The sequence below is a fragment of the Panicum hallii genome, chromosome 9, assembly GCF_002211085.1.
Source record: "Panicum hallii strain FIL2 chromosome 9, PHallii_v3.1, whole genome shotgun sequence".
NCBI classification, from domain to species: Eukaryota; Viridiplantae; Streptophyta; class Magnoliopsida; order Poales; family Poaceae; genus Panicum; species Panicum hallii.
This window is the reverse complement of record NC_038050.1, coordinates 58,427,505-58,440,604: the sequence shown is the minus strand read 5'-3', so window position 1 is coordinate 58,440,604 and position 13,100 is coordinate 58,427,505. Positions and strand designations below refer to the sequence as shown.

Here is a 13,100-nt window from a genome sequence, read left to right as displayed (position 1 = left end):
AGCGAGGATGGAGGTGTAAGCAGGGTGCTATGTGTATGCGGGCTCGCCCCTCGAAAGGGTTGGGTTGTGCGGTTTTGGATGATAGGTGTGACAAGTGGTATCAGAGCCGATCCTCGCGGTTGCGCGTACATATCAGTGTGCGGGCACTGGACGTGAGGTCATGCGTGGCACATGGCGCCGGCACTGAATATATGGCCATAGAGTTGGACCCTTGAGGGGGTGTACCTGATACCCGGTTCAATTTGGATGTGGCCCAGTAGTGGCCTATGAGTGCTATGTGCACATGTTTAGTACCACCTTGCTGGTTGAGAAGGGTGGAGCCAACTTATAAACCTTTGTTCTCCAACTATAGCACTTTTGAGTTGACCCTTTTACACGAAACGAGTATGAAAGTGTAAGCAGGGTGCTATGTGTATGCGGACTCGCCTCTCGGAAGAGCTGGGCTGTGCGGCTTTGGAGGATGGGGTGTGACACATTTCATGGGAAATTGTGTAGGATTCTTGGATATCCAATCCTTTCTTCCAAAGGGCTATATAAGAAAAAAAATCTATCAGAACTAAATCCTACAAAATTTCTTGACCAATCCGGCATTTGTTCCAAAACGAGTCTATCAAAGATGAGCCCAACGAAAAGCATAAACTAGTACTGACCATTATATATGGAAAATAGCGTTAATTTCATCAAGCATATCTCTCTGCTAGGAAAGTATGTTGTAAATAAACATGCATGGATAAGCGCGATGCGCGATGTCCTGAACATTAGGCGACGGCAACCACATAGTTGGGCAGCTTGTCATTTCCAGGTCGAGAAAATACAATCTGCAAGCGGTGTGTAGAACAACAGGTAGTCAGAGTCCGGCACGCAAGTGGAGTTCGTTTATTATTCCCTTTGATTTCATTATATAGCGTGGATACATACAGTACCTGGTAATTTCCAAGCGTGCGCGATTTAAAACCAGCTGCACTGTAAATGAAATAGTACTCCCATGTACGGATGAACCTGTCATCAAATCCTAAGGCCAAAACTTTACTGCAAAAAAAAAGTGAATACAATCAACTAGTATGCTCATGTAGCTTTTCCGAGACAGAGAGCTGTACTTACTCTCTGTTGTCCGTTAAGTTGTCCATCCAGCGCATCAGAGTCGGGTAGTAATGGTACCCAATGTTCTCAACATGTTCTATGCTGCATGCAGACAAATACATGTCAAAATTGAGCTGATCAGTTTGTAATTGTACGCCAATGTACGTAGACTTGTAGATACGTTAGCACAAACTATACGATCGGTAATTAGCTAGCCAGTGCTGGTGAGTACGAACCAGAGCCTTGATGCCTTGGACATGGCAGACGTTACTCGGGCCAGAGAAGGAAGGCAGGCACCTGGGAAGATATATTCCTTTATGAAGTCAGAGCTCCTCCTATATTCATCGTATCGCTCCTCTGGGATTGAACTGAACTGCTCATATAAATTTATATCATTTGCAGATGAAAATTAGTTATGGTCAATTTGTAGCATGCAAATCTAAAAATGGCTATACAATCGATAGGTGTTGTATTTTCCAAACGGAAAAGTGTTGTATTGATGATGAATGCCACACACCTGGAGGACAAACAGGCCATCTTCTGCTAAATGGTACTCGCAGGAGCTAAAGAATCCGTTCATGTACTCGTGGCCAACATGTTCAATCATCTCACTGAGTAATCAAGAGAAGAGGATATATATCTGTGAGCCCTATTTGATCACTCCTTCAATATTAAAAATTGTCAGAAAAGTACTCACCAACTTATAATCCTATCATATTTATGGCAAGTTGGTATATGACGGTAGTCGCACAGCAGGAAAGTTACATGGTCCTGCAAAAATAGTAGGATTTGCCACCTCAAAACTTTTACCATGCTGATCGAGATATATATGTTGAAGATTAAGAAATACTAAATCTACATGTTAAACTAGAAAGGTAAAGCACCAACCTCCAATCCAGCTTCTTTCACTTTCCTCTGGGCATACTTGAGTTGCTCTTCAGACAGCGTGATCCCAGTGTATTTACAGCGTGTTCGCTTGACCACCTCTATTGCCAAAGTGCCCCAGCCACTTCCAATCTCAAGAACATGATGGTCTCGCTCCACATTAGCCTTCAATTAAATGGATTTGGATATACATATACATATTGCAAGATTGGGGCACCATCAGGTCATGTATATGCATATTATATATGCAAGTGAGAAATTAAGTCAACACTTATGTGATGATGTCAAGATCATGAGACGCAATGGATGAGTGCAAGAAAGCACCTGACCACATTTCGAAGATCATATATATAAATATTACCTTGTCGATTAGAACTCTAACTTTACGTAGCTGAGCTGCTTCTAGGCTCTCATCCTCCACCTACCATTAAAGCCGACACCAAAATAAATAAGCTAGTTCAAGAGCATACCAATACTCACAACGGAACTCTACATAACTTACAAGACTGCAGATCAAATCACAAGATTGACAAACCTTGAAGATACCAGAAGAATAATTCATTGTCGGGTCCAGGAAAAGGGCAAAGAAATCATTACTCTGCACGCACATATGTAAAAAGAGAAACAAAACTCTTAACAGTTTGTCAATTGTTTTAGATGGATAGGAATGAATGATTATTGAGATGTAGAATTAGGCTCGTCACAAGAAATCTTAAGCATATATCTTTGTGTCCATAAGAAAAATAAATTAAAACAAGACATGTGGGTACTTACCAGATCATAGTGTTTAGAGATATTTCGACGAGATTGTTTTACAGTATTCTTCCTCGAGACATGTGATAGAATATATTTTGCCGATGCAACCCCAGCTGTTAAAAGCAAAGGCGTCCACCAACCCCTGCTTATATAGCTTCTGCAAGAGACGTTTCAAGGAGTTTGACCACAATATATTCAAGTATGATACTTCACTTTGATAAACTGTTCAGATAAATTTTGTTCAACACCTTTTGCTGGCGATGTTGGTCGAACTCTTGTGCACATCTCTATTAGCAATGAGAATCTGTATGGAAATGATTCATGAGTTCAGTTATACAATAAAAATGAGAAATAGTTGTGTGAATCTGTAGATGTACATCATCTACATCATCGAACGGAACAGAACATAATTTTACCAGAAAAAGATTTAGAAGGCCTTCTCTTTGATCAGGAAAAGAGAAATAGCCATTAATGTAGGCATCCGCCAAACCAAGATCTGCTTCTGTTGCAACCTGACAAAACGGCAAAGGCAGGCAAGAGTAGAACATGCATCACAGGTGAGATATGACCAAGAAATAGTAGAATAGAGCATAGAAAGTAGACTTCCAGCAAGATATAGGAGAGGAGAGAACCTTCCAATAGAACCGGGGGTCATGGATTTGCATGACAGACTTTACATGGCATTTTTCGCATGCTCTACCAAAACTGAATGTAGTGCCTCCTTCCTCAATCAAGCTAATCATGAAACTGAAGTGAGAACCATTTACTAGACATTATTGTATAATATATGAATTCAAACAAGAAAACAAACCTCAAGCCACCAACGGATACGTATTGATCGAGAAATCTTGCTACCACAAGACGTGCCCCAGCCTCGGTCCATGATGGGACCATCACTTTTGGGTTCATCAGAAGGTCACATTTCTTTCCAAGTAAACCTGCAGCTACTGCTTTTCCAGCCTGCATCAATAATTATTCTACAGTATAAACTGATAGTGCTCATATAAATTAAATATTTGCAAAACTTTTTGCTGCTTATATGTTTGAGCCTACAAAAGTACAGGTTGTGCAGGGAGTACCTTCACACTATCCTCATGGAATCCATAGCCTGTTGTCCAACACAAAAGGGACATTTTAGAATAAGAAAATGAAATGCAGTAAAAGCTAAGAGAAGGATGTACTGTAACGAGTGTACCTTGATATGACCCACAGAACCATAATCCTCTCTTTCCCTGGATGTAATTGAGCTCAAGAGAAGCCTTTGTAGCAGCCACAGAAGGATTTGGATGGCTGGTATTCCATTTATGCAATACATGGTCGGGAACACGAGTTGGATTAAGTGTCACGAGAAAAGGCCTGGCAGATCCAATGTTCTGGCAGTTTAAAGAAAGCAGCAAGACACCACCACGGTGATCCATATTAAACTTAATCACACTGATTGGTAATAAATATAGATAGTTGGCACCGTACTTCTAGCTAGAGCTACCTGAAGCAGATTTAGCCAGTATGTAACACACACTCCCCTGCTTGTTGTCCCTAGAAAGTTCCTGGCACTCCATGCCGACGACCTCCGTGGCATCAAACTTGCATCCCGGTGGAGGTATACATCGCTGCAAAAGAGAAAAGAGAAACATATATGGGACAAGTATACCGGACCATGCAGACTACATGCATATTCCTCACAAATACCACAAAAGATCTCATATACATTTGATTTAGATTCCTATGTCATAGCATGCTGCAGGGTTACCTGCTAGTATAATGAAATGCACCTAGAATTCTCAATTCATCATGTGTTGCTTCAGCTCCAAGTATTTTTAGAGCATCAGGTGCAGGGACGCTAAACATGATTTGGTCGTACATCTCCTCTGAACCATCAACCTCCAGGACTTTGTAACCTGTTGACAGAAACATACAACATTGTTTCCATTAGTGAATGAATAGAGTAATTTAAAATGGGATAAAGAACCAGTATGCTTGATTTATCTAGGGAACATTTCTTTCAGAAACCCACATGTTTATCACTACTGCACGTAGTGTAGAATCTAAGTGACAAAGCTAGAAACAATAAGCGCTGCCTTATACAGGTAAAAGATCTTGCTAAGCTCTCTATAAGATGCGGTGCCCAGTATGTTCCATTTGGATAGCTGGCACCACGGTCAAACTTTCAACCCCATCTACTTCCCGAACTTTGATGTAGTCCATGCACAAACATGCATAATCTGGATCAAATTTTCATATCTCAAACAAATAATAAATGCATATTGGGACCGTAAGAAAACAGCCCGATGTATAGATATTCTGTTGAGTTCTCTATAAGCTTATGCATGCGAGTATTACAACATGATGACACAATGAGATTTACTGCAATTAGAATCCCATTATGCTAGGCACATTGGTGGCATAACCGTGCATTCTAGAAGAAATAATGCTTATCTAAAATAATCACCAAAATAAACCATTACCCTTAGTAACAGAGGAAATAAATTCCTGAGAAGTAGGAAAAACGTATGTGTACCTCCATCTAAACTTGAAACAGACTTGACTTCACAGCTGGTCTTAATTTGACAAGCCATGCTCCTCAACTCTTCTCTTACCTGCCAGTATAATGTTTATACAATGATCAATCACATTGCACCATAAATGCAGATGAGAACAACTATTTTGTACGGCAGCTCCTTTTAAGGTGGAAAAGATTCAATGCCTTTTTTTTTAAAAAAAAGATTCAATACCTTGTTCATGTAGGACTCCGATCGGCCCTTCACAGTGTGCCACTGGGGGCGACCAAACAACTAAATGCATGCACGATCCCAATGAATGAATTAGAAGCCACAAATGAAGGAGGCTAAAGAGTTATTCGGATGCACGGTGAATCAAGAAAGAGAACTGAATAATAAATCTGAAGGCACCTCAAGAAGGTGATTGTCACGGCAATATGAGAGCACAAAGGAAGCGGGGAGCCCTAACACTCCTTGTGACGGATAGGACCAGATGCACGAACACATTGGAATCTGCAATGAATATGCAATTTTATCACTAACTTACTACTGGCAACAAGCATGATATGAAGAGTACAGGTAGAGATAAAAAACTTGGTAGCAGTACAAGGTAAGCATCCTGGAAGAGCTTCGAATAGCCGTACAAACTAATGAACTGCCCCAAGGTTTCGTTTTGGTCAAGGTCAGGATTCCTTTCAAGGTCCTCAAGGTACCTGAAGTTCCAAATAAAGGTTGCAACAAACTAATCAGTCAGGTTTCATGCATGGATATTATAGATGGGCAACACAATGCACAAGCGACGCGGAGGCTAGCTCACTTGAGAGCATGGTTCTTGAACTTGAATATCTCTACGATCACGCGCCAGAAGCTGGGGCTAAGCGAGTTCATCTTCTGCGCCAAGAGGCTGGATATGCCATTGCGAGTGCCCCACTCAAAGTCTCTATTCCTGTCTAGCAGCGTGCTCACTGAGAAGGACATGTCCGATCTCACAATCTCCACCCCGAGCCCTTCAAGCCACTCCATCATGTTTGGGCTTGTCACCTGCAATTAGTGAGAAAAAAAATCCAGTAGAAGAATAGCCCTTCAAATCACTTCATCATGAATGTCTTTTGTACATTGGTTGTAACGTTAATTTCAGTTGAAAGCTATTTTTCTCTCTTTAGTGAAGAACATCACTTAAATAAGAATAGACATTTGAAATAAGCTATTTTCAAGGTCAGTGACAAAATGGATTCATACTATCAAACCAGGAAAGGACAGAGACAAGGTGATCCCCGTCGCCTATACTATTCAATTTAGTTGAGGATATGCTAGCTATAATTATCACTAGGGCCAAGGGTGACAATCAAGTGAAAGGGGTGATACCACACTTACTATAAGGTGGGTTGTCAATCCTCGTAGTACACAGATGATAGATAATTTTCTTAAACCATGATATTGAACAAGCAAAGAATATGAAAATTATTGCTTTGTGCTTTTGAACAATTATCAGGTCTAAAAGTGAAATTTTCTGCTTTGGACAGGATAAAGAACAAGAGGTGGCATACACACAACTATTTGGATCGTAAGTTAGGCTTGTATCCTTTTTGTTATCATAGACTGTCACATCTTTGGATGGGTTTGATGGGAGTGAAGGACCAGTTCCTTGAATTAGGGGAAATTATGTTGAACTAGATTATATAGATCAGGTTGTTGGAGGACATATGGCTGGGTAAACATACACTACAATCCCCAAACTTGTATAATATTATTTGGAGGAGAAGTGAAATTGTAGCTGAGATCTTTAGTGCAATTCCATGAAATGTTTCTTTTACAAGAGCGTTAATGGGTCATAAATTATATTACTAGAATGCCACAACTTGGTAGAAAGAAATAACAAACAATAGCTTACAAGGGGTAGGGACACTTTCACCCAGGACTTGCACAAAAATGGTCCCTTCACTGTTCGTTCGACATACAAATGTCTCATCAAAAGTGGTATTAGAGTCACATAGAAAATTTGACATACTAATTTACCACTGAAGATCAAGATTGTCGGTACGTTGATGAAGCTAGGGATGTTGGTGTGTCGTCTTTGAGGTTCAGCACAGGGGATATCGCTAGCCGCTATGAAATGGTGGAATCATTCGCGAGGAGTAGAGAGCAGTGTCATCTATTTGTCTTTAGGTTCAGGCCTCGCAGAAGATAGAAGCCCTACATCCCTAGGGTGTGAGTGACTTAAAATGTATGGTTGGGGTGTTATACTGTTATACAATGGTGACTGGAGATGGTCTTCCCTAAGTCCGGCCAACCCCAAGTTCTATGGAGATCAGCTCAAAGCTAGCTCGTGTCTATCTAAGATCAACTGAGATATAAACCCCTTCTCCTCTCGGGCCGTAGAAACTTCTTTATAGAAGTACGGGGCAACCTGCATGTGTGACACGTCATGAGGAGAAGGAGAACAGATGATTATCTAGGTGCGACACCTGCCAGCTGATGGTGGTAAAAGGTGCTAGTGATGAGGTAAAAGGCCAGTTCTGCCCTCAGCCCACAGGTCTTGGTATGGTCAAAAGAAAAAAAAATAGGAGGGGGCTATCCTGGCCCTCTCCTCTATTCCCGGTTGCGCCAACCATTCAAGACAGGTGGCAAGTTGCTTACCACACAAGCCGTCACGCCGGTGGCCGGTAGATTGCTTACTGGTGAAATCTTTCTTGTTGTGTTCGAATCAAAAGTGATCATGAGGTTAGCATTGTGCCATGGAGTGATTCCATCCATCATGATTCCATCATGATAGCTGTCTATTGATGGCGTGCCCGTTTGCCCAGATGAGAGGAGTGGGTCGGGCGGTGCGTGGCATTCTGTCTTGTCCTCCCTACCTTATCATGGTCAGGTAGCCGCGGTAGTGCGCAACGACAAGTTTGTTAAAATCACGATTCTGAATTAGATCGAAATTCCAATAATAGGATCCGCAAATCAGAGGATCATAACTACTAGAATTTGTAAAACTGTAGATTCTACTTAATAGAATCGTAGAATCAACCAAATATTTTAAGATCATAAAGTCGTGAAATCACACTGTAGAATCACGATTTTCACAACCATGCAAAGTGGGCTCCGCCCTGAGGTGAGGGTTTAACCTTGCACCCAAGGCAGGTGATCGATGGAACCAAGGAGTGGCCCTGCCAAGCCGTGGCCACGTACGGGTGTCTAGGTGGTGTGCTAGGATCGTGCAGTCCCCCGAGCACCTGATCGTGGTCGCCCCGGGAAGATCTAGTGTTTTCCCATGCATAACTACTCTTCTGGATACTTCTATAGGAGCTGGTAGAGGTTCTCGAAGATATCGTTGATAGAGTTCATGATGGACATGGCCTTAGAAGGATCAAACCTATGGTCAACACTTTGTAGATGTGTATATTTATCTCCACGGCGGGAGGCCTCTTTATCTTCTTGTTCCCAAGCAAACAAAGACCCGGGTCACAAGTCCTACGCCTGAGTCGTAGAAATGAGTTCCTTGGAGCGAGGCTAGCCACCTCTAGGGGTGGGACCACCAGTCAGGCCGGTGTTGTCATACCACGGATAGGGATAGCTAGTGTTCTGTCATGCCAACAAAGATCTTTTTATAGTACATAAGAAGGGGACTCATTCTTACAAAGGATAATTAGTAAAGAGAAGGTAGAACTGAAGCAATTATGTCAGTTTTTGCAGTTGTGTGAAAATCATAAACCATCTATTCTTTGAACGTTGTCATACCAAATTTCTTGGTGTGCGTATAAACCCACCTATAGATAAAAATAGTTACTCAATCATCGGACCAAACTAAGAGGGTCGTAAACCAAATCTAAATGCATTGATGGGCTACAACTTTCTGTTAAGCAATTTGGCTCATATGGAATTAGGTTGTTTTTGACAAATGCCAACCTAAAATGTCTTTGCTGGTTTTATTTAGGGGAACATATTGACTCCAGCATTGAACTGATCAGTTGCAGCACAGTGAAGACCAACCAGAGGAGATGCTAATCCATGTCAAATTTTGGAGACGTCTGCGCTGCAACTTTTTGCATCCTTTCAATTTAAGAATTGTAATATTGGCTTTGGTGTTTTTAAAACTTTGTGTTGATAGTGTGTAGCGCTATGCTACTACGTGTAATAAATAAATGTGGTCTGGTTCTTTCTTCACGGGGAGGATGAAGCCGGAACTCTAAAGTAAAAACTCATGCATGCTAAAGCATATCGGGTGAGGATAATCCCTATAAAATATCAATAATTGTGAGATCTCTATAAAGACACGCAGAATTCCAAGAGCAATAATTTCAATCGCATTTATGAAATGTAGTTTCTTGACCGTGCAAGTCTAGAAGACAGGATCAAGACAAGATAGGACGCACAAATGAAGATCTTAGTTTGTAACTTCGCTTAATGCATGGATGTTCGCACCCGGTTGAAGACCATGAGACCGAGGTCGAGGTTGACAGGACCGCAACCACCATCGTCGATGGCCACGGTCCTGGCAACATCTCCACCGAGATATGGCTCCTTCTCGTACAGAGTCACCCGCGCGCCGCCGCTCCTCGCCAGTTCGTGCGCCGCGGACAGCCCCGTTACGCCGGCACCCACCACCGCCACCCTCATCTCTCTCGCTCTAAATTGCTCTATCTGTGCAAACTCTCGTTAGACCGCCGGGCGCTGGATCTAGTGCAAACACATGCGACTTTACATTTATATGCATACTTTGCGATTGCTGGCGCGCACATGGTTCCACCACCGAAACTCCACTTTGTGAAGCAACTAGCTGTGCCATGTCAAGTCATTCATAAGATATTAGGGAATTATTAAATCAAGAATGCATCCAATATTATATTATTCCCTCAGTTCTAAAATATCGGTCGTTTTGGCAAATCTAAATGCATATTTTTTTACTATATATCTATATAAATATAGATGCATAGTAAAACTATGTACGTAGATTTGTCAAAATAGCTTATATTTTGGAACGGATGGAGTATATGATTAGAATCAAAGGGTTGATATGCGTAGTCGTAGCACGTGCTGATGACCTTATGGGATCTAATATTTTTGATATTTCCGAAGTCGGTTATGATATTTTCAATAGAAATAATGTATGAACATCAGCTGCCGAGCCGGAGGATAGTTAATTTAGCAATTGCTAAGAGCCTCCTTGCTGCGGGGTCAAGCAGCCGGCTGCTGTTCCGCTGCTGCAGCTGGGGGGCGGCTGCTGTCGCTACCGGATTCAGACTCTTTGCCGAGTGTCTGCGATACTCGGCAAAGCCCTGATTACACTTGGCAAAGGTTTTGCCGAGTGTAACACTTGGCAAAGGGCACTCGGCAGCGATTTAGTTGGCAAAGACGTCTTTGCCGAGTGTCTTTTGTCGGGCACTCGGCAAAGATTTTGCCGAGTGTCCGGGACGGCACTCGGCAAAAGAAAGTAGTCGTGATGGCGTTTGGGGCCGTGACGGCGTCTTTGCCGAGTGCTCTTGAGTTGGCACTCGGCAAATGCTAGGCTCTTTGCCGAGTGCCTGGGACGTGGCGCTCGGCAAAGACTAGACTCTTTGCCGAGTGCCTGGGTCGTGGCACTTGGCAAAGTCTAGGTCACTTTGCCGAGTGTCTGCCCTTGGCACTCGGCAAAGTTTAGGTCACTTTGCCGAGTGCCTTTCCTCTACACTCGGAAAAGTGTTTTTTAAAGATTTTATTTTGTTTTTTCTCCATCCCCGGATGGGGAGCCTCCATTTTACACAGGCACATATTCACACAGGCATATTATTTGAAATTTCACGTACACAACCAAATTCACCCAAGTCTTATCATCACACAACCAAATTTACCCACAGCTCATCATCACAGAACTAAAATCACGTACACAAGTTCACCATACAAGAGTTAACAACGATAAAGGTTCTCAAATGCCAAGTCTACAAAGTGCAATACAAGTTTTACAACTACTAGTCTCTTTGCCATCGCCAACAAGTCTTTCCAATGTCACATGTGAAGAATTAGGGATGGCTGATTTGGAGTTGCCTGATTTGGAGATGGCGTAGCATACGGATCATTTGATGCCGCCGATTGTCTCTACACAGAGCAGAAGAGATTGCATATGAGACAAGATAAATGACGATCATACATAAATACAACTTATCCCCACTCATAGGAGTAGAGTACGGATCAGGTGGTGGAGGTTGCGCGAACAGAGAAGCTGGTGGAGGCACACCCGTTGCAGCGCTAAGACTCTGCATGTAAGTAAGTACATCACTCATCATTTGCTCCAACTCCTGTCGTTTCCTCGTCTCTTCTTCCAGCCGGCCCTGCACAGTTTTCACCCCAATGTGTTTTTCACCCCAATGTGTCTTTGACTAGGCCTCTTTGCCGAGTGTCTTCGACTAGGCACTCGGCAAAGACTCCTTTTTGCCGAGTATCTTCGACTAGGCACTCGGCAAAGACTAACGCCGTTAATTGCCTGTACGTCCTGGCGCTCGTTTGCCGAGTGTCTACCTTTGCCGAGTGCTCGACACTAGGCAAAAAATTCTTCGACTAGACACTCGGCAAAGGAGAAGTTCACCGTGTGTTTTCCTTTGCTGAGTGCAGCACTCGGCAAAGAGGCTCTTTGCCGAGTGCCCGATAATTTGCACTCGGCAAAGCCCTGGACACTCGGCAAAGGCCGCATTTCCGGTAGTGTGTAGCGGCAGCCGAGCAGGCGCCGTTGACCATTTTGCATAATAAGTTTCATATTTTAAAAATTAAGTTCCACCTGGTTTGGTATCAAGAGTTTCACACAAGAGCTAGCTTTGAGTGTTCAAGCATGCATGTTCGAAAATTGTGTCCAGCAAAATTCCAGAACAAGTTTCAAGATGGCACTATATTCTGCTGTTTCCAGGCAAGCTTTACAAGTTTAAAAAGAAAAAAAACACTAATAACTTCAACGAGAAAACAGTAAATTACGATGATATAAGCTTGGGGGTGGACCTTCATGTTGTCGACTTTGTCAGTAATTCGTGACTACCAAAATACTAATGGAACAGTCATATGTATCCAAGATGCTTTTCTAATTTCACACTCCAAATGGACTATGTAGACACATTCTTTGCTAATTTCATACATAAGCGATCATTGGACAATCAGCCTCGTCCTAATTAAATTTGCCTCACATGCTCGCAAGATGCACGATCGCCGCCCATACCCATGGTCACCTAATAGCTACAATCTGGCATTTCAACTACTTCCATTAGTATATTTATTTTTTATTTAACCCCCAAATAGACGGCACAACTCATCATGCTCACATATTCTTGCCCTCCTTGCTCGTAAAGACATCAACGGCTCAACGCACTTGTTTCCAGGATTTTCTGCAGTAACATACAACAAGTTGTTACAAGTAAGCTACATAAACCGGAACAAAAGTTAAGGCAGAATGCAAAACGAAATTCATACATGCGAAGTAAATAAAACTTGCGAAATAGAAATACATTAATTATCTCCACTAATCCACTACATCACAGTACACTAATTAGCGACGACTCTAAAAACTAATTAGCTATGGTAGTTGTATACGTCACTGATGTGAACGCATCAGTGATTCAAAAATCACCATCGCTTATTATTAATCCTAGTTCGTGACGGGTTTAGCCTAAACACATCACTAATTAGGATATCAGTCATGTATTTAGCCAAGACACGCCACTAATTGGGGAGCGTTTGGTCGAAACCGTCACTAATATATCATCGGTGATGGGATTAGCTAATACATATCACTAATGAGGGTCACATCAACGACACGTCTCAGATGACGAATAAAAAAACAAAAAAAAGGACTGCAGACATCCATTGGCCATCATTTGCATTCCGACATACAAAATTAGCATGCACTTTGATATTTATGTAAGGTCAATTAAA

The 13,100-nt window shown here is 42.2% G+C and overlaps 1 protein-coding gene across 2 annotated transcripts; it reads right to left on the bottom strand.

Moving 5' to 3' along the window:
- Positions 1 to 693: 693 nt before the first annotated feature.
- Positions 694 to 9,827, bottom strand: LOC112876655. Of its 2 annotated transcripts, XM_025940810.1 has the most exons (25): positions 9,633 to 9,827; positions 6,037 to 6,260; positions 5,827 to 5,932; positions 5,631 to 5,732; positions 5,454 to 5,513; positions 5,230 to 5,318; positions 4,876 to 4,885; positions 4,472 to 4,602; positions 4,208 to 4,331; positions 3,917 to 4,094; positions 3,801 to 3,829; positions 3,533 to 3,681; positions 3,354 to 3,456; positions 3,138 to 3,233; positions 2,970 to 3,025; positions 2,740 to 2,863; positions 2,501 to 2,563; positions 2,327 to 2,386; positions 1,969 to 2,130; positions 1,778 to 1,851; positions 1,598 to 1,691; positions 1,317 to 1,453; positions 1,102 to 1,182; positions 924 to 1,029; positions 694 to 818 (listed from the first exon to the last, which is right to left on the bottom strand). In XM_025940810.1, the coding sequence occupies exons 1-25, from the start codon at positions 9,825 to 9,827 to the stop codon at positions 759 to 761; spliced, it is 2,613 nt and encodes an 870-aa protein (XP_025796595.1). In that variant the 3' UTR covers positions 694 to 758. The 2 variants fall into 2 exon arrangements, with proteins under 2 accessions (XP_025796595.1, XP_025796594.1); XM_025940809.1 differs by lacking the exon at positions 4,876 to 4,885 and having other exon boundaries at positions 4,472 to 4,619; positions 5,240 to 5,318.
- Between the last annotated feature and the right edge of the window lie 3,273 nt (positions 9,828 to 13,100).

Bases quoted from the DNA above. Each gene is read 5' to 3' on its own strand.
- LOC112876655 (XM_025940810.1), bottom strand. From the start codon at position 9,827: ATGAGGGTGGCGGTGGTGGGTGCCGGCGTAACGGGGCTGTCCGCGGCG. The intron at 5,514-5,630 runs GTGCCTTCAGAT...GCATGCATTTAG, and splicing joins GTGACAATCACCTTCTTGAG to TTGTTTGGTCGCCCCCAGTG. The intron at 1,692-1,777 runs GTGAGTACTTTT...TTGATTACTCAG, and splicing joins TATGATAGGATTATAAGTTG to TGAGATGATTGAACATGTTG.